This window comes from Sciurus vulgaris (genome assembly GCF_902686455.1).
Source record: "Sciurus vulgaris genome assembly, chromosome: X".
Classification (NCBI taxonomy): domain Eukaryota; kingdom Metazoa; phylum Chordata; class Mammalia; order Rodentia; family Sciuridae; genus Sciurus; species Sciurus vulgaris.
This window is the reverse complement of record NC_136471.1, coordinates 76,331,930-76,354,489: the sequence shown is the minus strand read 5'-3', so window position 1 is coordinate 76,354,489 and position 22,560 is coordinate 76,331,930. Positions and strand designations below refer to the sequence as shown.

At 35.6% G+C, this 22,560-nt stretch overlaps 1 protein-coding gene across 3 annotated transcripts in view; it reads left to right on the top strand.

Annotated features, from left to right (window-relative positions):
• Window positions 1-272: 272 nt before the first annotated feature.
• Window positions 273-22,560, top strand: part of CHIC1 (cysteine rich hydrophobic domain 1) — a 63,591-nt gene continuing 41,303 nt past the window's right edge. For all 3 annotated transcript variants that reach the window (XR_013761011.1, XR_013761012.1, XM_079123101.1), the window contains exons 1-3: window positions 273-727; window positions 13,481-13,535; window positions 21,114-21,269. Coding sequence is in view for 1 of the 3 variants with exons in the window: in XM_079123101.1 (XP_078979227.1) it covers window positions 432-727; window positions 13,481-13,535; window positions 21,114-21,269 (507 nt within the window). In the remaining 2 variants the exon portion in view is untranslated. The remainder of the gene's footprint in view (window positions 728-13,480; window positions 13,536-21,113; window positions 21,270-22,560) is intronic.

Here is a 22,560-nt window from a genome sequence, read left to right as displayed (position 1 = left end):
GATACTGTGGGCAAAGTTCTAAGCTCACTTTTAAAGAATGAACTGCCTCCACTGGGAGTAATAAGACCCAGCATTAATTAATAGGATATAAAAATCAGAAAGTACATCTCCTGGATACAACTAGCTGACATCCAAAGAGCAGTACTAAGATCAGCACCCGCAGACCGGACCTCGATAATTCCCTGGAGTTCACCTCTAAGGGCCCCCTCCCCTTGGAGCCGCGCAAGCGTACACAGATTTTGCGCCTCTCTCCCTCATACCCCCGCCTCCAACATCCCCCCCACTCGATCTGCCCAACACGCAGGCGCGTCTCCTGAAGTCCTATCCCTACCCCCCTCCTCTTTCTCTTCATTTCTTCCCCCTCCTCTTCCTGCACCTCCGCAGGTTCAAACTCTTCTTGGTGAGAGTGGCGGCGATCGCGAGGTCACGTGATGAGCATCCTGCTGCCCAACATGGCGGAGTTCGACACCATCTCGGAACTAGAGGAGGAGGAAGAAGAAGCGGCAACGTCGTCGTCGCCGTCGTCTTCGTCGTCTGTATCTGGGCCCGACGATGACGAGGAAGAGGAAGAGGAGGAGGAGGAGGAGGAAGAAGAAGAGGAAGAGGAAGAGGAGGAAGATGATGATGAAGAGGAGGTGCCGCCCCCGCCTCGTGTAGTGAGCGAGGAGCATCTGCGGAGATATGCCCCGGACCCCGTACTGGTGCGGGGCGCCGGCCACATCACTGTGTAAGCAAGAGGGGGCCATGGGGTTTGAAAAGGCCGTGATTTGGCGATAGAGAAGTGAGAAGGCGATCGAGGGGCCTGTGGAGTGGGGGAGGGCTGACTGAGGCATACACCTGGTCTAAATGGAACCGAGGCTGAATAGGTGTAAAGTAAAGAATGTGAGTGTAATGCACCAACGCCAGGTAAAGAGTAAGTGTAGGACAGGAAAGTTAGGGGTTTGAGAGCCAAAGGTATCAAAGTAGGGGTGAGTTTCCTTTCGTGTAGGAATGCTGGCATTGAATATTCTCCAAACTGCAGGATGTACTAGAGCGTTCTCTGCTGCCAAGATTGGTGTCTAGTGGAAAACGGCGACTGCTGTAACATGTGATGAGAAGTAGGCTTGGATTTTTCAAAACAGAAACGTGATGTTTTGTGAATAATATAAATATCCATCTACCTGCATATTCATCCATCCATTCTTCCTGTCTAATCCTTATATGAATGAATACGGTCATTCTTTCTCTGTTTCGAGCACTACTCACTCTGACGTTCCTTAAATATCGCACCATTAGAGGTTCGGGTTGATAGGCCGCCATGGAAAGTAGAAGCAGCAGTGGATTGAGTCAGGGGTCTTGGATGCTAGGGCCATATTTGCTTCTTTCTGACCCTGTGACCTTGGTCATTTGCTTCCTATTTCTGGGCCTTGGTTTCTCCGTACGTAAAATGAAGGGTTTGGAGTAGATTGTTTGTAAAACCTTTCAGCTATGAGATAGTTTAAAATACCTCCAGGGGATTCTTATTTTTACCCAAATACTGAATATACAAACGTTAAATGTATGTGGAAATTGGTCCTCCAGAAGGTGAGGACGATTTCTTAAAAACTTTGCCAGTGTGGCTTTTTTAAAATTGAAATCTCGCATCATATTTGAGAAAATAAAATTAGAAGGGATTTCGTAACATTTTAGTTGCAAAGCAAAAAAGGAAGAAAAATTGATAGTTCTCTTGGTTTTGAAGAGTACTTCCTCATATTTATTTGCTTGATCATAAATAAAATACTTGAAAGTTTAAGTATTGTGTTACTGTTCATTCTCTTAATTCTACCTTTTATTGCATTTTAAAATAGGCCTATTCTTTCCTATCATATCATGCTGTCTCTAATTTTGATAATGGCTCGCCTAACCCCTTTGACTTTCATTTGAGTTTGTATTATATGAAATCACATAGCATGTACCACCTTCTGCATTATGTTAGCTTTTAATTTTTAACATGTTGAGTATTTCGACTGTGATACACTTTTATAATCTTTGTATTAAATGTGTTAACAAAGATTTTGAAATTGTGAAAGGGTTCAGGGAGACTTCTACGCCTGCTTTTTGATTAGGCAATTTTAAGACAATTTTTCTTGGTCGAAGAATTTTGCAGATAGCTTACAGTGCTCAGATGTCAGATTACTGTGCTGTTTTACTTCAATTTCTGTGGTTACTAGGGAGACAGTTTATTATTCAAACTATGGTGATTCTGGCACCAAAGGGTTCCTTTCATGCAGATTATCTTACGTGACCGAACACAGAAAAGGTATCTTACTCCAGTCCATAATTATATATTCCAACATTCCACCCCCTCCCATTGTTTTCAGACAATGAAAAAGGAGCAGGGAAACAGAATTTAAGAAACTTATTTGTGACCAGGTGTGGTGGCTCATGCCTGTGATCCCTGCAAGTCGGGAGGCTGGGGCAGGAGGATCACAAGTTCAAGGACAGCTTCAGCAATTGAGTAAGGCCCTAAGCAACTTACTGAGACTCTGTCTCAAGATTAAAAAATAAAAAAGGGCTGTGGATGTGGCTCAGTGGTTAAACACCCCTGATTCAATCCCTGGACCAAAAAATAAAAATAAACTTACTCGTAGTTCCATTCTAATCTCTATACAACCATGGTGAAGTGCTTACCAATCTGTTTTCTTTATCAAAAGCAGAGCACAGGAGCTGAAGAAATAGCTCGCTTTGGAGAGCGCTTGCCTAGCGTGCGCAAGGGCCGCTGTTCGAATCCCTGGCCCCCTCAGAGGCGGGAAAAAAAAAAAAAAAAAAAACTCTTTTAAAAAAAAATGCAGAGCACAGGGACACACCATACCCAGGCCCTTTGTTGTTGTTGTTTTTGGTACTGGGAATTGAACTCAGGGGCACTCGACCACTGAGCCACATCCCCAGCCCTATTTTGTATTTTATTTAGAGACAGGGTCTCACCGAGTTGCTTAGCACCTCACTTTTGCTGAGGCTGGCTTTGAACTCACTGTCCTCCTGCCTCAACCTGCTGAGTCGCTGGCCCTTTTGATAGGTATAATCCACCCCCTAACCCACCCTCGGCTTAAAAATTCTGGAGTTAGGAGTGTGAAATGATGGGGCTGGTAGTAAATGTTACTATTAATTGACTGAAGCCAAAATCTGAAAAACACAAACCAGTAGTTGAATCTCTAGATAATGTATATAGTCTGAAAACTTATTTGGTTTTATTGTAGATTTTCTCTCACCAAGAAAAGAAAGTGCATTTGATGTTAAATATGTGGGACTTGCAAAGTGAGATTAAATGTTTAGGAGAAAGTTTTGCTGTGTCTAAGAAATGAGCTATGATAGCAAAGACTTCCTTATATCAGGTGAAGTAAAAAATCCTTAGGCAATAGTTAAATCTTATTCTCAGGCATTTAAAATATTAACTTCTGTTTAAATTTTTCTGGCATAGGAGTGGTCAGGTTTCCCCCAAACTATATGCCCTGCTTTTGTTTTTTTTGTTTTTTTTTTTTTTTGATACTGGGGATCAAACCCAGGACCTTGCACATACTAGGCAAATGCTCTACCACTAATTACATGCTCAAACCTATGCCTTATCGAATGATACATTTCTTATTCTCTCTTAACCCTGATTTTTTTCCATCCTCTGTACAGTCTTTACTCTGTGGGGGGAGGGGGTTGTTTCTTTCCAAAGTTTTAAGTTTTGAGAGCCATCACCTCCAACTCAAACAAAGTGTTTTGAAGGTTTTCACCATGAAGAAATGATAGTTTTTGAGGGGATAGATAATGTTTAACCTGATTTAAACTCAGCATATGTTAATCCTAACATGTTTTCTCCTCTGCACATTGGCTGTGTCTCAAGTTGCCCCATTTCTGACCCTGATACCACCATTCTAATCTCCCAGGGTAATATGTGAAATCTTTGAGTCATTTTGACTCTTCCTTCTCCTTGAATTGCCCTGTGCCAGTTGTTCCCAGAATTATGTCATCATACCTTTTGAAACATCTCTTAGATATTTCATTTTCTCATTCCTACTTGGCACCACTGTAGTTTGGGTAGCCATCATCTCTTGCTTGAATTATTGCCTCAGTCTGTTGCTGCTCCCCACTCCAATCCATCCTGTATGCTTGTGCCAAACTGATTTTCTTAAAACAGTTTAATCATGTCACTTTCCTGCTGCAAACCTGCAGTGGCTCTTAATTAGATCTGAGTTTCTGTGCTGCTTTTCTCCAGCCTCAGAGTTTAAGGAGTTCCTCCATTTATCCAAAGCTCACCCCTCCTCTTGTGCCTTACATACCTTCTCTTCTAACCTTCTCCCTGATCTTGCTCCATCTGCCCGTCTGTCCAATATAATCTCCCTCTGCCTTTCTGTTAGCTCATCTCGTAAACAATCTCTGATTTTTTTAAAAAAACAAAGTGAAGGGCTGGGGATATAGCTCAGTTGGTAGAGTGCTTGCCTGTCAAGCACAATGCCCTGGGTTCAATCCGCAGTACCGCAAAAAAAAAAAAAAAAAAAAAAAAAACCAAAGTGAGATAAAAACCTTCCAGTACCCACATTCCCTTTAGCTACTATCTAACTTTTCTTCTCCAAGTTTCTTAAGAGTAATTATATTCACTGTATTTCCTCTGATCTGGATTCTGCTACGTCAATCATAGAAGACCTGGCCTCAGTTAAGATCACCATGATTCTCTTGTTACTAAATCAGTGGACATTTAATTCTCTTTCTGTCCCCCCTTGCTGCATTTGACATTTATTATGATTCCCTCTTTCTTAGAGGCTTCTACTCCAGGGGTCATGAACACACAGGCCTTCAGAAGCAACATAAATCACAAGATGGTTCAGCATAAGTAGCAGTGGGGCCTTAGTTGAATTGGAAGGTATATGTCTTGCTTAAAGGTGTTCAGATTCTGATTTTAAAAAAATTTGCTAGCTAAGCAAACCTAGGGACTTTTTGACCACTTTAATCTCTTGGTTCTCCTTGTACTTTTCAGTCCATTCCGTAACCATCTCATTCATAGGCTCCTCTTTCTTTCTCACCTCCTAAATACCAGTGATCTCTAGAGTTTTGTGCTCAGCTATCTACTCTTCTTACTCTCTACTCTCCCTAGATGATCTCATCTTACTTCTCTCAAGGTTAGTTATCTGATGTCTTCCAAATATGTATCTGTGTTCCAGAGTCTGCTTAGGTTCTTACTTGGGCTTATTCACTTCTTGGCCCACTGTCATTTTAAATTCAACACATTCAGACAGAACTTGTCCTTCCATACCCCTCATACCTCCAGACTCTCAAAACTGTCTTCTATTTCTATATTCTCCTTCTCAGTTGAATGTACCTTTACCTATCCTATTAACCATCTTTGGTTCTCCTTCCCACTTATACTCCCCACAGCTAAGCATTCAGGAAATATTAGCAATATATGGCCTAAAATTTGCTTTTTTTCCCTCCCTACCATGACTTCCCTGATTCAGGCCCCTTTCACCACCCTAATTCATTATCTTCATTCTTGTTTCTTCTTACATTCCTCATCCAGTGTATTACTAGATTAAGACACCAGAAATAGGGCTGGGGAGATAGCTCAGTCGGTAGAGTGCTTGCCTTGCAAGCACAAGGCCCTGGGTTCGATCCCCAGCACTGCAAAAAAAAAAAAAAAAAGACACCAGAAGTACAGATTTAATTAAACCACTTTCCTGCTTAAGATTATTGTGTGGTTTTCCTTTCACCTACAGGATAGTCTCAGCTCCAAAATATGGCATACAGAATTGGACCTTGCCTATCCATCAGTCTCATCTCCTACCACTTCCCTTACTGCTGGTATGTTTCTATTCACAGCGTGCCATTTCTTATCTCACTGCCTAAGTTCAAGCTGGGGCCTCCATCTAAAATGTCAATACCCACCCCTCCTCATCCTGGCTCTCCATATGTCACCACCTCCTACAAGTTTTCTTTGCCTCAGTTAAAGCTGCAATAGCAAGAACAATTTCTCATTTTCTCTGAATCCTCAGTGCCTAGCATGATGCCTGGCATGAAGTGAGATGAATGAATATTGACTCATGCTAGTAAGCCATGATATGCCCATCATAGTGCAAACTGTACTCTAGGCCCTCAACAATTACTAGTTTGTTGAATCTCTACGGGGTGAGGACTTTTTTCTTGGCATAGATATATCTGTATACAACAATATCACTAGTTCCACAAATGGGGATTATGACATGGCTTTCCTTCGAAGGCTTTGTTAAGCTAGCTCCTGTTTATCAGAGTACCATGTCTACTTGTATCATCTTAATGTTTCAGCTTTCTGTTTACTTCAACAAGTTGTTAATCTTTTCACATGCAATTAGTTATAATTATTAAAAATGATTCCAATTCTGATAATAAGTAGATATTTGGGGATCTTTTTCCAAATAAAAATGCATACCTAAATTGCTTCCCATAGGTTTGAGATTATAGAAGCAAAAATAATGAACTATCTCTTGGAAGTATTAAGTGTTTCATAAATTTTATATATATATAATTTATATATATGTATATACATATACATATATATCCAAGTGATATTGCATGTAAGTATACCTATCAGTTGTCTTCTTGATATTTTTAGGATAAATATTTGGATCCAATGTGTTGAAATACAGAAAAAAATACATCTCACGAGATTTTTTTTCCTTATTTATAGGCATTACCACATTCTTTATATTTCTTAAAATGCACATATTTACTCTCGATAGCACACCTGTATAGAAATAAGTAGGGGCTGGTGATTACCCAAATCTCAGGAATTCATAAAATCATTTCATTAAAACTAATCTAAAAAAACTGAAGTTATTAGACATAGAATTGAAGAAAATGGCCAAATTTGCCAAACAGCATATTTCTGCAAAAACTTAGTACTGCAAATTTTGATACTTCCCAAATCAGTAAATGGAATGCCTTGTCTGTTAGCTGTTTTTGAGGAATTGCAGTGATACATTGTTAATTTGCATTTATATGCAGTGAATATTTCATAAGGTTTTAGGCCTTGAGAATACTGAAGCTATCTCTGGTGACTTGCCATTGTTACAGTGTAGAAAGTCATGACTATTTCCATATGAAAGATAAGTGAGATATAAGTAGAATTTTTTAAAAATCTCTTTATGTTATATGACATAGCCTTTCCTTTCCCTTAATATAGTAACTGGAGTTCCTTGCATGTGCTTCAGAATGAGTTCTAAGTTTTCTAGTGAAATCATGTTTCTTGTTGGCAGAATTTTACTATGCATTTTTGTGTTTTTGTTTTTGTTTGTTTGTTTTTGGTTCTGGGTATTGAACTCAGGTACATTCAAACCACCGAGCCATATCCCCAGCCCTGTTTTGTATTTTGTTCAGAGACAGGGTCTCACTGAGTTGCTTAACACCTCCCTTTTGCTGAGGCTGGCTTTGAACTCTCGATCCTCCTGCCTCAGCCTCCCAAGTCGCTGGGATTACAGACATGTGCCACTGTGCCCAACTGTGCTGTTTTCTTAAACAACCTGGACACAGGAACTTTAATTTGTGCAAGGTCTGAAAGGCTGGTGTATAGCTGTTTTCAAAAAGATTAAAAAACAGTGAGGGATGTAGGGAGGGAAGAAGGGGAAGAGCAACTAAAAGGACCCATTCTTCTTTGCCTCAGTCTCCTTTACTCCAAATAATTGTTCCAAGAAATTAAAAAGTGGGGCATTGAAAACACTTGACAAAGAAAATGCAATAATTGAGAATCACCAGCTGGGTTGGCTTCAAACACATAATAGATTCTATATTTAATGAAGTCGATAAAATGGCAGCCTGAGCAGTTCCCAAGTGCCTGTTTGTCTAATGCTAAAGAGCCCCACATCTTGGGCTAATATCTATCATTGATGAAAAATAAGTGGATGAGATTGTCTAACCTCTGTGGACTTACAGTTCTTAATGGGTTGTTTATGAAACAGAGGTGATGTATTTTATTCATCAGCAGTCATTTCAACATTTTCCTAGTGGCTAGTAAGTGAGACTTTTGAGGCCTAAGGTTCTTTGAGTTAAATATTCTCTTTATGTGCTCAGACTCTAAGGAGGAAAGTTAAGAAAATAATCCCTGATAGGCAAAACAGGATTGCTACTCTTAGCTAAAAGTGTGAGAGAGGAACAGCACAGTTTGCTTTTCTTCTTACTTTTTAATATGGATATATGATTAGTCCACATTCACAGATTGAACCAACTGCAGATCAAAAATATCTGAAAAAAAAAACATCACATACAGGCTTTTTTCTTGTTGTTATTCCCTAATCAATACAGTATACCATTTACATAGAATTTATATTGTATTAGTTATTATAAGTAATGTAGAGATTATTTAAAGTTTACAGAAGGATGTGCATAGGTTATATGCAAATACTGTGTTGTTTTAATATAAAGGATTTGAGCATCCAAGGAGTTTGATACCCAAGATGGGCCCGGAATCAGTTCCCCATAGAATATTGAGAGGAGCAAGTGTATGGAAGTCACCAGGGAGTGTTTTAAGAAGTCAAATAATACTTTCTTTACCATTTCTATTATACCTTTCTTAAGAACTTCAGCACTGGGGCTAAGTACTGGGAAGAATACAGAGAAAACAAAATATAGGCCTGGCTTTACAAACCTAACCAGAATATTACCTTTATGACATTTTTATGGGGCAGCAAAGAATAAGGACGATATTTTAATTGTTGAATTGTGTAATACAGATTAGAAGTGATTGTGGGTGTTCAGAGAAAGGGAGTCCATATAAACTTGAGCATTCAAGGCATTATAGCAGAGTTGCAACTTTAGCCCTGAAGGCTGTGTACAATTTGAACTAAGGAGAGGAAGCAAGAGAATCACAAGGGCAAAGACAAGGCAGTGGCAATGGGAAGGAAAGAAGCATTAATGAGAATTATTTTAAAGGAGCAAGTGACTGAACTTAGGCAACACTTACTTTTAATAAGGGTGCAAAAAATAGGAGAGGGAAGGTGCAAAAAATGATACCAAGGTCTAGGTTAAGGAAGAAAGTGATGTGCCATTGACAGAGATGAAGAATTTGAAAAGAGGAAACAATTTCCAAGAAAGGGTTACATTTAATTTTAGGTATGTTTTGCTTGACATTGTACTTTGTGGCAAGATATCCAAATGGAAATTTTCATTTTACAATTAAAGATGAAGGACTAGAGCATGTTGGAAAATATGTGTTACTAGCAATAATAGATCTGATGATCATCAGCATAGACGGATTGTCAAAGCTATCAACTGCCAAAGAAATGCAGAGTTCCCTTAGGAAAAAAAAGCAGATGAATTAAAGCTAAGTGTTGCTATAGATGAAAAGAGTAAGAATGTTAGGAAGGGAATTATCAACAGTGTCATAGCTGAAAAGTTGAGAACATTTTTCTACTTAGAGAAGGACATTAAACTTGGCAGTAAGACAAAAAGAACTTGTCTTTACTAAATAAAAAATTATTTTCAGTAAAATGGCAGCATCAAAAATACTAGATTTCAGCTGGGTGTGGTGGTACATGCCAGGGAACTCAGCAGCTCTGGAGGCTAAGCAGGATTGCAAGTTCAAAGTCAGCCTCAGCAACTAAGCAAGGCCCTAAGCAACTCTGTGAGACCCTGTCTTGAAATAAAATACAAAAAAGGGCTGGGAATGTGGCTTAGTGGTTAAGTGCCCCTGGGTTCAATCCCTGTACCAAAATTTTTTTAAAAAGTCAGATTTCAAAAGGTTAATAAAGGGAAATGGAAATAGTGGAAAGTTCCTTTATCTGGTGATAAATACAAAGAGAAATAAGCAAAGCTGAGAATTTTTTTTTTGGTACAGGGATTGAACTCAGGGACACTCAACCACTCAGCCACATCCCCAACTGTTTTATATTTTATTTAGACACAGAGTCTCACTGAGTTGCTTAGTGTCTCACCATTGCTGAGGCTAGCTTTGAACTTGAGATCCTCCCATCTGAGCCTCTGGGATTACAGGGGTGTACCCCCTCACCTGGCTAAGAATTTATAAAATAATAAAACTATTCTAAACATTATGATGGATACATCTGTCTATATCTACTACATATTTCATATCTAGTAAAAGAATTGCAGCTGGCAAAAGCTAAAATGGTAGTAATCTCTAATTGAGGTAAGAGTATGTTATTGACATTGCATCTGAAAAGCATTTAGACATGATGTGGAAATAAAACTACTTTAAAATATGTGTCTTCTTTCTAAAAATGAAAATGTACCTATTTGTTGCACAAGAATTTACTCTGTAAAATAATGAATTGTATCTTTTTGAGTAGTGAGAAAGTCACTAAACAATGATTTAAGTGAAGTATGTTTCTTGCTCTGTTCAAATGTTTGTCATATTAGTGAATGCTAAGTTAGCATGTAAATACAAATATATTTTTAATACTAGAATGTAAGTTACTCAAGCAGCAGTTGAAAATTGTCATAAAAATTTATGCATACATTATCTCATCTGGTTTTAAGTTTATACTGTTATGTCTATGTATAGATTTAAAGGGAATGTGTATTCTCATTACATGTTGTACAGACACCTGAACAGAATTAGTGTGACTGAGCTTTTTAATGTAAAGTCTTTACAATTGGTAATTAATTTTCTTAACTATTTGAAAATATAGAACTTGGATAAAAATACATTTTTAACATACAAGATGTAGTATATTTTGCATAAGTATATATCATGCTAGTAGCTGCTAAATATAGAGTATTTGTGCTTAATTAAGATTGGCTTGTGTCCTTGAAAATAAACTATTTACATAAATGATGCAAGGATGATATCAAATTCCTTCATAGTTTTAATTAGACATGGGATTCCTAACCTTTCTTTAAAGCCCCTGAGACCAAACTGGCATAAATCAGTTGAATCAAACAGTACAATAACTTACTCTGTAAACATTTGTGCAAACTTTTATTGAAAAAATACTAGAGCCCAGTGTGGTGGTGCACACCTGTAATCCCAGGAACTCCGGAGGCTGAGGTAGGAGGATCCCAGGTTTGAGACTAGCCTCAGTAACTTAGTGAGACCCTAAGTAACCTAGTGAGACCCTGTCTCAAAATAGAAAATAAAAGGGTCTGGGAGTGTGGCTCAGTGATTGAACCCCCCACCCCGGGTTCAATCCCTGGTACCAAAAAAAACAAACCTAAAAACCTGCTATTGCTGGGCCTGGTGGTGAACTCCTGTATTACCAGTGACTCAGGAGACTGAGACGGGAGGATTGTAAGTTCAAGTCCAGCCTCAGCAACTTAATGAGTCCCTGTCTCAAAAAAATTGTGTGGGTGCGGGGACTGGGGATGTAACTCGATGGTAAAGTACCCTGGGTTCAATCCCTGGTACAAAACAAAAAACAAACTACCTATTCCATTATGGTATCATCCATAACTGAAGTAGCAAAATAACCCATGGTTTCTGTTCTTGAGGAGCTTGATACAGAACAGAAAGGACAATAGGGATCAGTATATGAATTTTGGTTTCCCCCACTTACTATATACATGACATTGGGCAAGTCATTTAATTAATATATTAATTTTTTTCCTGATTGTCAGCTTCCTTGTCCAAAAAAATGGGAATAATAATACTTCTCTTGAGGGTTTTTAAAGTTTTGTAGTAATATACTTAGCACAGTGGGTAGCCTGGTAAGTACATAGTTATTGATAACTTTTACTGCCTTCCTCACATAGAGTTCTCAGTGTTAGTGTCTTTTCCTTTTTGTTTATAACCTATCATCCACTAATGTAAAATTGCAGTCACTATGATAATGGTGTCATTTGACATCTGTGTGTCAAGGAAGTGACTTATGTTCTCTACTGAAATCAACAAATAGGTGAGCAAAGCTTATAAAATTAATTTTTACTTCTTTTAAAGTATTTTTATTAGTGCATTATAGTTATACATAATAGTGGGCTTCGCATGGAATATAATTTGCTCCATTACGATCCCCAGTATTTCCACTTTCCCTCCTTTCCTCCCTTCCCCTGCCCTCCTTCTTCTACTATACTAGTCTTCCTTCTATTTTTTTTTGTTTATTGTCTTTTTAATTGATGCTTTATAGATTTACATAAAAGTGAATTCACTGTGCTATATTCAAATATGTACATAGCATAATTTGATCAATTTCATTCCACAGTTCCTCCTTTTCCCATCCCTCCTCCTTCTCCCTAGTCTCCTTCTTCTATTCCACTGTTCTTCCTTCTCTTTTGGTGGGATTCCCCCCCCTCCTTTTATTTCCTTATTTCTCTCTAGCTTCTTCATATGAGAGAAGACATTTGATCTTTGACTTTCTGAGTCTGGCTTATTTCATTTAGCATAATGTTTTCTAGTTCCATCCATTTACTGGTAAATGCTATAATTTTGTTGTTCTTTATGACTGAATAAAACTCCATTGTGTATATATGCCACATTTTCTTTATCCCTTTATCTGTTGATGGGCATCTGGGCTGGTTCCATAATGTGGCTATTGTGAATAGCACTGCTATAAACATTGATGTGCCTATATTACTATAGTATACTTATTTCAGTTCCTTTGGATAAATGCCAAGGAGTGGGATAGCTGGGTCATATGGTGGTTCCACACCTAGTTTTCTGAGGAATTTCCATAGTGCTTTCCAAAGTGGTTGTACTCCTACCAACAATGTATGAGTGTGCCTTTTCCCCCACATCTTTGCCACTATTTATTATTATTATTATTCTTGATGATTGCCATTTTAATTAGAGTGAGATAAAATCTCAGTGTAGTTTTGATTTGCATTTCCCTGATTGCTAGGGATGTTGAACGTTTTTTCATATATTGACCATTTGTATTTCCTCTTTTTGAGAAATGTCTGTTTAGTTCTTTTGCCCATTTATTGGCCTTTTTTTTTTTTTTTTGGTGTTAAGTTTTGACTTCTTATTACATATTTTAGTGAGCATACGGGAAGTGAAAGCCTTAGAAGATGGGATCTGTTTTCTTAGAATTCACTGAACACATGAAAGCCACTCATAAGGATCAACCCTTGAGTATATTAAAGTAAACTGTTCACAAAATATTAAATTCTATAATTCCAAAAGCTACATTAATGGTAAAGAGGGACATTTGTATTATAACATTTGCTCTAATTAAAACTTCTTTTACTATTAATTTGGATTAAAAGTAAAAAATTTACTTTCATTAAATATCATATTTTTCTCCCACTGGACTGGGAGTGTAGCTCAGTGGGGGAGCACTAGTCTTAGTATACACTGAGGCTCTGGGTTTGATCCCCAGTACCACAAAAAAATAATTCAGGACACTTTTGTATTTCGATTTAATGTTTTCTAAGACTTCTGTATCTATTTTTTAAATTTAAGTTTCTTTTTAACTGGTGCAAAAAAACAAAAAAAAATTATATATTGAGGATAATTTTAAAAATCAGAAAACCAAAAGAAAAATAAAAAGGCTTGTAACTTTTTTTAAGAAAGGAAAAAGGTTAAATATGCTGGATAGAATATATTTTGTTCTTTGTTTTTAAGGTTTGGCTTGAGCAACAAGTTTGATACTGAATTTCCCTCAGTTCTAACAGGGAAGGTAAGTGAGAGTTTGCTTTGAATTTTCTAATTCTAACGCATTGTTTTATGGCTTATTCAGTGTTATGACAAATTCTTTGACTCATTGGTAATTAAGTCAAATAGCAGGAGGTCTCCATATTTGGAAGCTGTGTTGGAGGTGACTAAAAGCTGTCTCCATGACTACCAGCCTCTGACCAGTTATTTCATCTGTTGTTCATTAATGCTGGCCATTATTTGTGTTCAGTTTTTCAACTTTTGCATTTTTTTCCAGTACAGGTAGCTATAATTGTATTCATTTAGGTCAATGATTTCCAATGTTTTATTAACAACATTATTTTTAATTGTATCACTCTTTTGTAAAATGATATGATTTGTTCTATAAGGAAAGTATCAAATTTTGGGATATTGTTTTGTCTTTCAAATAGTTTGAGTTTCTAAAATTTGACTCACTGTAAGAAATTATTACCTGTTTCCTCTATATTCAGTAGAATATTCTAGCATAGAGACTTAATTCAAAGACTTCTAGGATTGAAAACTATTAAGTCTAGACCCCTAATGTACAGCGTGATAATTACAAATAATATTGTGTTATATACTGGAATTTTGTTAAGTGAGTAGATTTCAGGTTCTCTTAGCATAAAAGGTAACTGTGCAAGAAAAAGATATGTTAATTTACTTGATGGTGATAATCATTTTACTATGTACATGTATATCAAAACATGTTGTATACCTTAAATATATAAAATATTAAAAAGAAACTATTTTTAGAAAATCATTTTATAACAATAATGCTAACTTTCTAGACCCAATGAAGACAATTCTGCATAAAGCAAAATGTTATATTATACCCATTTGTATTTGAGTAAATATAGAAGAAAGAAAAGCAATTATAGTACAAAATACTCAATAATTTCTGATTGTTAAAATGATGATTTGGGGTTAAAAGAAGTTGACTTCTTATATTTTGGAGCCTGGAATTTAATTTTATTCGGCTTAATTTTACTACTTGTTGTTTGTATTTGTTATTTGTCAGTATAGATTTTGGTCATGATTTCAAATAATCCTCTAAAGGGCTTTTATGTTACTTTAGTGTTAATTTTTCTTATATTTTTAGCTGGAAAAACAAGGTGCAAATCAGTGTGTATAGTATATGTAGGAACTGGAAGAAATTAGCAGATTAATCATTGTATTTTGCAAAAAGAAATTCCAGAAAGATAATACATGAAACTAATAAGAATTATTACCTTTGATGAGAAAAGGAAAATGAGATGGAGTCCACAAGTGTGCGAATGAGGCTATTTTCCGAACATCTTTTAGTATTGTTTTCATTTTTTAATTATTCAGCTATTATCTTTTGAAATTTAATTTGTTCTCTCTTCTTCTAAACTCTTGTAGAATGGAATAATTTTCCTTCTACTAATATTAGCTCTTTTTCATCATGATGTATTTTTCAACTGTTTACTCTCCTCATTTTGAAAGGCCTAATTCCAATCTTGCCCTGCTCTTCTCCAGCCACCTTGTGGTTGGGGGAAGAGAAAAAGATAGCAAACTTATTTCTTTTTTCAAGAGGTATCTCACAAATCATAAGAAATTTTAATTTAATTCTATTTTATTTAACCCCGAAAGGTAATTTAGACTTTATTTGCCTCACAAAATAAACAAGCTTTGCAGTCAGGTCCTGGTTGCAACCCATGTTCTATCACTTATTGGTTTTGGGCAAGCCATTTCTGAGCCTCGATTCTTAGGTGAAAAATAGAGATGATGCTGATGGTTACCCCACCTCTTTTTTAAAGGATTAAATGAGCATGCATATATGCAATTCCTAGTATATTCTCAGGTACTTTTTAACTCCCCAATGTTAGTCTGGGTCACTGTTAACTACTCTCAGTGTATCCCAGTTTCACCTTGATTGTTTTTCCAGATTACTCACTGTCTATTTCTAACTGCTTTTGCCACTTTTTCTTCATCTGAGTAATAGTTTATTCTCTGGTTCTACTACTAATTTAGGTATTGTTTGTTGACCCTTTTTATATCTCCTGAGGTATAATATCAGATCCTTCCATTTAATAATAAGTATAGTCCCAGGGTAAGTTAACATTTGAAAATATGTTGCCATTTAACTCCCCCCCCCCCCAGGCACTGGGGATTCGAACGCGGCCCTTGCGCATGCTAGGAGAGTGCTCTCCAAAAGCAGCCATTTCGTCAGCTCGCCATTTAACTTTTTAAAACACAAAAAGAAAGCCCTTTGGTGTGAAATTTTGGCCTTAATTTCTGCTGTGTTCTACCTTCCTATCCTTATCATTTAGAATAATTTACGAATTGAAGCAACACATTAGACTTAGATTTGTTTTACACAAATTAATCATAAATGTTTCCTCCAAATGAGTAAAACAGCCATGAAAGTATCTCTTGGAATTCTACATATTGATAGAAAGATGAAAAATTCAGTATTAAAGAGAATGAATTAAAACAGCTGTGATAGAAAACTTATTCTCCATATTTTCCTTGATGTTTCTGCATGTGTTGTCTGGCAGTTCCATCCAGCTGTAGTATTGGCCTAGTATTTAAAAAGTTTGAATTACAAGTCCAAGAAATTCTAGCAAATGAATAACCTAAAAAATGTCATTGAGTTCAGTTCCCTGTTGTTAGAATTCTGTTTTGTAAATTGGCCCGTTTTTTGTGCTCAAGGAATCATTAGAATATCTTTTCACTCCTCCTCATTTCTTTTCAACAGAAAATTCCACTGGGGGGGCTGGGGAGATAGCTCAGTTGGTAGAGTGCTCACCTTGCAAGCAGGAGGCCCTGGGTTCAATCCCCAGCACCGCAAAAAAAAAAAAGAAAGAAAGAAAAAAATTCCACTGGGAAGATAGTATAATTGTTTTAGAGGAATAAGAATGGCAAGCTGCTTTTGGTATGTATGCACACAGCCTAAACGATGTGGACAGGAGCTGTTCTTAAAGACATCTGTCCTTTTCAGGTGACCATTTTGTAGCACATATCATAAGGATATGTGGATATTTTTTCAAGTATGCATTATTTATAGTGTACAAAATTTCTCATGTATTGGATAAAGCATAAATGATACTGTGATTTTTTTTCCTAGTGCGTGTTTGGTGATAAGAAAACCACTAAAAAAAATTCTGAAGATCTGTTATTTATTTATTTAGGTACTGGGAATGGAACCCAGAGTCTTGCACATGCTGAGCATGCACCCTACTGCTCACCTATACCTCTATACCCTGAAGGTCTGATGTTTTTTAAAAGTTGCATGGTAGTAACATTAATTTTATTCATTTTTTAATGAGAAAATTTTTCTGCAGTAAGCACTTTCATTTGTATAGTTTACTCTGAATTACCAAAATATTTCTTTGGTAACTGGGGAAAGAGACCTTACATAAACTTGAAAAAAATTAAAAGAAAAAAGACCTGAATTCAGACATAATAGCCCTTTTGTTAAAATATTTAAAAATGAATAAATACAATAGCTCAAATAGAAAAAGTACTCTTTATAAAATCAGTCTTCCAGCATGAATGAGATTGTAAACAGCTTTTGTGCCTGCCTGAGGGAATCAAAATTGCAGAGTGAATTCTCAAAATCTGAAAGCCCATTTTGACAGTTGTGTGACTCAGTATTAATTTTTTGCTTCTTTTGTGTTAAGGCTTATAATGCAAAGAAAAAATAATATTTTATATTATGTGCAGAAAAGATTGTTTTCCTTGTTTCACTAAATTCCTTCTATCATAAGAATTATCAAGCAGGTACATACACACAGATTTTGGTAACCAGAAAAAGAACCACAGAACTTCAGAAAATAAATTAAAGCTTCCGGCCCTCAGCTGGAAACAATTAAATGGTGTTATGGAAAGATTAGTGTGCAGTGTTGGGAAGCTTAAGTCATAAAAATTGACCTTTACTATTGTGATCCAATATGACAAGTGATTGATAGGGTTGTGTTCCCCACAACCGAAGGAGGCAAATCAGTCCTGCTGGGGTTTGCTTAGATTTTCTTCTGTTTGCAGAGTCTCCTACATCCTGTTATAAAATATTATGACCCTTTCTCCCACCTTTATGATGTGGTTTTCTTTTTTTTTTTCTTTCCAAGAGAGTCAAAAGGAATGAAATGTTTCTTTACAGCCTACCATTCAGCTAGAAAGTAAGGGGCTTCCAGCTAACCTTCATTACTAGAGATACTCAATTATATGGAAGTAAATGAGTAAAATGTTATTAACTCTGATTCTACAGTTAACTAAACATTTCTTTCACATTGTTTAAAATCGAGAGTTAACCAATTCCCATTTCCTATGCCTTTATCTCTGTTTTATGACTCTTACTGTTATTCAAATACAGGTTTTTTTTTTCCAAAGACAATCCTGGCCTCCATTTAAAGTCAAAATGCAGATCTTAGCTTGTTTAAAAATCCAGTAAAAGTTTTTCTTCTCGTTATATTTGTCTATGCCTTCAAAAATTTGAATTCTCATTTTTATTGACTTGAATATTTATTGTTTAATTTGTGGTAAGAGTATAAAACTGAAACTATTTGTGAAAAGTGTCGGTGGGGAAGAAGGAAAAATTGTTTTCATTCCCGAAGCATGTGATAAAAGATAATGTTTTATTAAAAAATTATATGCATTTGCATGTAATTTATTTCATTCACTTTGTTTTTTTTTTAAAGCCAGTTTTTCTTTCCCTTTCGTTTTGTTTTCTAGCTTTAATCTCCCTTAGACTTTTTTTTTTCCACTAGTGAACATACAGTTTTCTAAAGCTCCACTGAAACAGTTTTGTTCCTTTGGACTGACTCATTTCTGCATTTAGCCTCACCCTTTACGTCTTTGTTGTTGTTGTTGTTGTTGTTGTTGTTTTTGTTTTTTACTTAAAATGAAACTCAAAACTGAGAAGACCTGCTGCAGTGTTTTATTTGTTGAATGCTTTTTTTCTGATTTAACAGTGAGTACTTAAATACAGGTAGTTTTGCCCGTTCCATATGATGGATCCAAACTGCTGTACATAGTAACATAGACTATTTCAAACCCATAATTAGTTATCCAGAACTTTAAATGTGCCCCTAAAGAGTAATAATTGGATAAATACCAGTTGTGTGTGTTTTTCTCCAGTGTATACAAGGGAAGACCATGAATTCTTCCCATGATTACTAAAAATTGGAGTGTATGGAAAAGAAATTAAAAGTTGCACAAAGAAATATTGATCAGAAATATCAAATACCTAAGTTCATTAACAATAAGTTGCTCACTTTTAATATTTGTGAAGTGTACTTGTATTTACTTTAAAATAAAAATTTAGATTCTAAGCTAATTTGTTAATGGGCAGAGTAATAACTTTATGATTTGTTTAAGTTTATATCACAATTTGCCATATTTAAAAATTTGTATTGATTCTGAATGCACAGTTTAAAGAGATTTGATAGTGATATTATGTTACAGATTGGAGCTGAATGTGTGTTTTTCTTTATTTTAACTTCTATTCAGTTACTTAGTAATTTCCTAGAAAAAGGAAGTTGAATATCTCTCTTTTGGAGATGTAAATCTTAAGATGGTAATTTGGTATCTTGTTTTTAAAAAGAATATCAAGGGGCTGGGAGTCTTGCTTAGTGTCAGAGTGCAAGCTCTTAGCAAGCACAAGGCTCTGGATTCAATATCCAGCACCAAAAGAGACAGAGAAAGAAAAAGAACATCTTCTCTGAAGAATTGAAGAACTGAAGAGCATTGAGTCTACATTCAAAATGCAGCAGTTATCCTTTTTTATAATATATTATGAAATAATATATAATGTAGTATAATAATATTCTTTTATAATATATAGCAACACTGTGGAGTATCAGTAATTACCTGATTAAACCTCTTGCTTTTAGGTGAGAGTCCTTGCAGAAGAGAACTTTTCTTTTTATCAAATCTACTCAGAGATACGTTTTACAAATTTCTTTGTCAACTTATTTCAATCAGGAAGTTCTAAGATGCAATTTCCATTCCCATTGAGTATGTAAAATAAAGATCCTTATTCCATTTTATAAATGAGAAACTAAGACTGAGAAAAATTAAACAATTTTGCCTGGGATTTTTCAAAGCTAATAAGAAAAAGAATTCAGATCCCTTGATTTATTGTCTAATGTGCTTAACTTATGAGTGTTTTCTATTTTCAGGAATAAGGTATTATTCTCTGAATCTTGTTTTAATTTTACACCCAAATTTTGGCATTTAATTGGAATTTTTTTACACAGTGATTGTCATTGTGTCATGTTGCTGACAATCTAGTTGGAGAATGAAACTACTTTATTTCTCTCATGTAAGCTAAGTTTTGAGCCTTACAGTTTGGTAATTGTTGATTGTTTGGAAGAAAATCAGATTCATGTGCTGAGCACTTAACCTTACTAGATGATATGAACAATTCTAAGAAAGTGTATATATATATGCTTAATGTTTTAATCATAATAGTGCTGAATTCTTGGTCATGTACCTCTGTAGCATCTGCTAATAGTTGTATTTTGTATGTTGATTCTAAGACACCTCTGTTAAAAGACGAAAATGTAATAATTTATAAAAATTGTAATACAGTTTGTATTTGGGAGAGTAGAGCTCTATAGTTTTGGTACCTAATGTACTAAGGATTTTATATTTTAGAATACCTTACTTTTCCTGACAATTTCATAATTTTTGCTTTCACATTCAGATGCTGAAATATTTTCCTATAAATTTTGCAGTCTGATAGCATTCTAAATAAAAGTAATCACTTTGTGGTCCAAAAATGTGATTTTACTGAGAGCAACCCATTTTTAGTACACCTTTGAATTGTATAACCTTCAAGCAGAATTTTTGGTGTAAATCTGATTATGCTGGTCATGCTCATGCCTCTGAACTGACTTTGTCATTGTTTCAGAGAGGCACAAGCAGCCACTTCCAGGAATAGAGGTAGTAACTAGAAATATTAAATTTGTGTATTTAAAGACCTTTTAACTTTCAAAATTTGCAGCACTTGAGTCCATTTTTGCTGAATATTAACAGACTGTTTTGAATGTAATTCCTAGGCATTGTCTTTTGTTAGTGTAACATTTCCCTGCAAACAGTGGCAAGTTTTAAATGTTGCAACTTTGCTAGGGACAAAAGGTTTAAGAGTTTCTGTTTTACAAGTAATCCAGGAGTATTGCCAAGGTCTAATTTGAATTCCGTATGCTATGGTAGTATTTGATTTTTTGATTGTCTTATGCTTCTAGTCTTATTCAACTTTAAGTCAGAGTACCTGAAAACTATAAACAATATTGCCTTAATAATGAGAATATTTGGTAATAAAACTGGTTGGTGGGTATCTTTTACCATTAATTTTACCGTTGTCATATTATTGTTGGTTGGTTATTACAAAAGATTGTTTCAAACATCAGGTTAAGATCTGGGAGCACAAAATTATATTGTTTACTTTCCGATGTCTCCCAAGACGATGTGATACATATTTATGGGAGTAGATGGGGAGGAAATATATTTAGACTATTGTAATTCCTTAAAATGTTTGTAATAAGACATTTTCCTTATGTTTAGAGATAAATAGTAGGAAGCTGCCCACAAATTGTTAAAGATAGTACCCTTGTTGTAGGTGGCCCCAGAAGAATTTAAGACCAGCATTGGCCGTGTGAATGCATGTTTGAAAAAGGCTCTCCCAGTCAATGTGAAATGGCTGTTGTGTGGGTGTCTCTGCTGCTGTTGCACACTGGGTTGCAGCCTATGGCCTGTTATCTGTCTCAACAAAAGAGTGAGTATAACCATTCTATTGTATAACAATAGTAACAGCTAACGTTTATTGCACACTTACTATGTGCCAAGAACTGTTTCTATGTATTTTACGTTATTTATTTAATTTCCATAACAATGGTATCATTTTAGGGATAAACTCAGGGGCAGAGATTGAGCATTTGTCTAACTTTTATCAATACTTTATCACTTAATATGAGTTCCTATCATTTTAAGTATATATAGTATAAGTAAAGGACTCAAGTTAATAGAAATATAGGTGGACTATTTATTCTTTTTTATACAATCTGAAGATATGACAAAGTATTTCTAAGCTATAGATATATGAGAGAACTACTTCTGATCTGAAGAAAGACATACAGGAAAGTAACCTGCGAAGTTGTATGTGTGTGGGTGGGGTCCTTAGTTTTGAACATATTACATTAAAATTCTAACATAGCATTACTACTAGTTATGCCATGAAATTAAGACTACTGGGACTGGGGATATAGCTCAGTTGATAGAGTGCTTGCCTAGCATGCACAAGGCCCTGGGTTCGATCCCCAGCACCACCAGAAAAAAAAAAAAAAAAAAGAAAAGACTAGTATCTTAATCTCATCTTCTTTGAAATTTCATTTTTATTTTGGAAATAATTTTCCCCAGTGAGAAGACATCTTTCAAAATTGAAATTGAAGACAGTAAGGAAAATTCATTTTACCCCAAGGTCTTTTCCCAGTACCACATAAAGGATTTTATTTAAACTTTTAAATAATAATTAGTGCACTAAATCAGATTCAAAATTATCGCACCTTGTGGAGAATAATTAGTGGTGCAGTTATTTCATTAAGGTGAAAAATAGTTCCAAGAAATAATCATCATTTTTTTCTCTCCATTTTTCTTGTACCCTCTTTCATGTCTACTTCAAGAAGACAAACATTGCTGCCAATCCTATGATTTTTTGAATGGAAGAGTTAAGCATTTTATTGATTCCCTTGTTAACCACCAATAGATCAGAGCTTTACTTTAAATATAGCTTAATTTGTTTGTCAAAGCATGAACAGTGTCTTCAGCTGATCTTCTGTAAGTAAAAGCTGAAAGCACACATTTCTTAATTGTCATACCTTACCTTTAAAAGTTACAATCAATAACTCCTATCCATCCCCATTATTTTAAAAGCCTCAATGTGAATTAATCATGATTTGGATTTCCCATAATGTGAATGCAGCCAATCTCCATTACTTAAGAACAGATTTTTTGGTTTTGGTGTTATCCAGGATTTATCTTCTTTCTTTGATGATCTATTTATGCTTTGC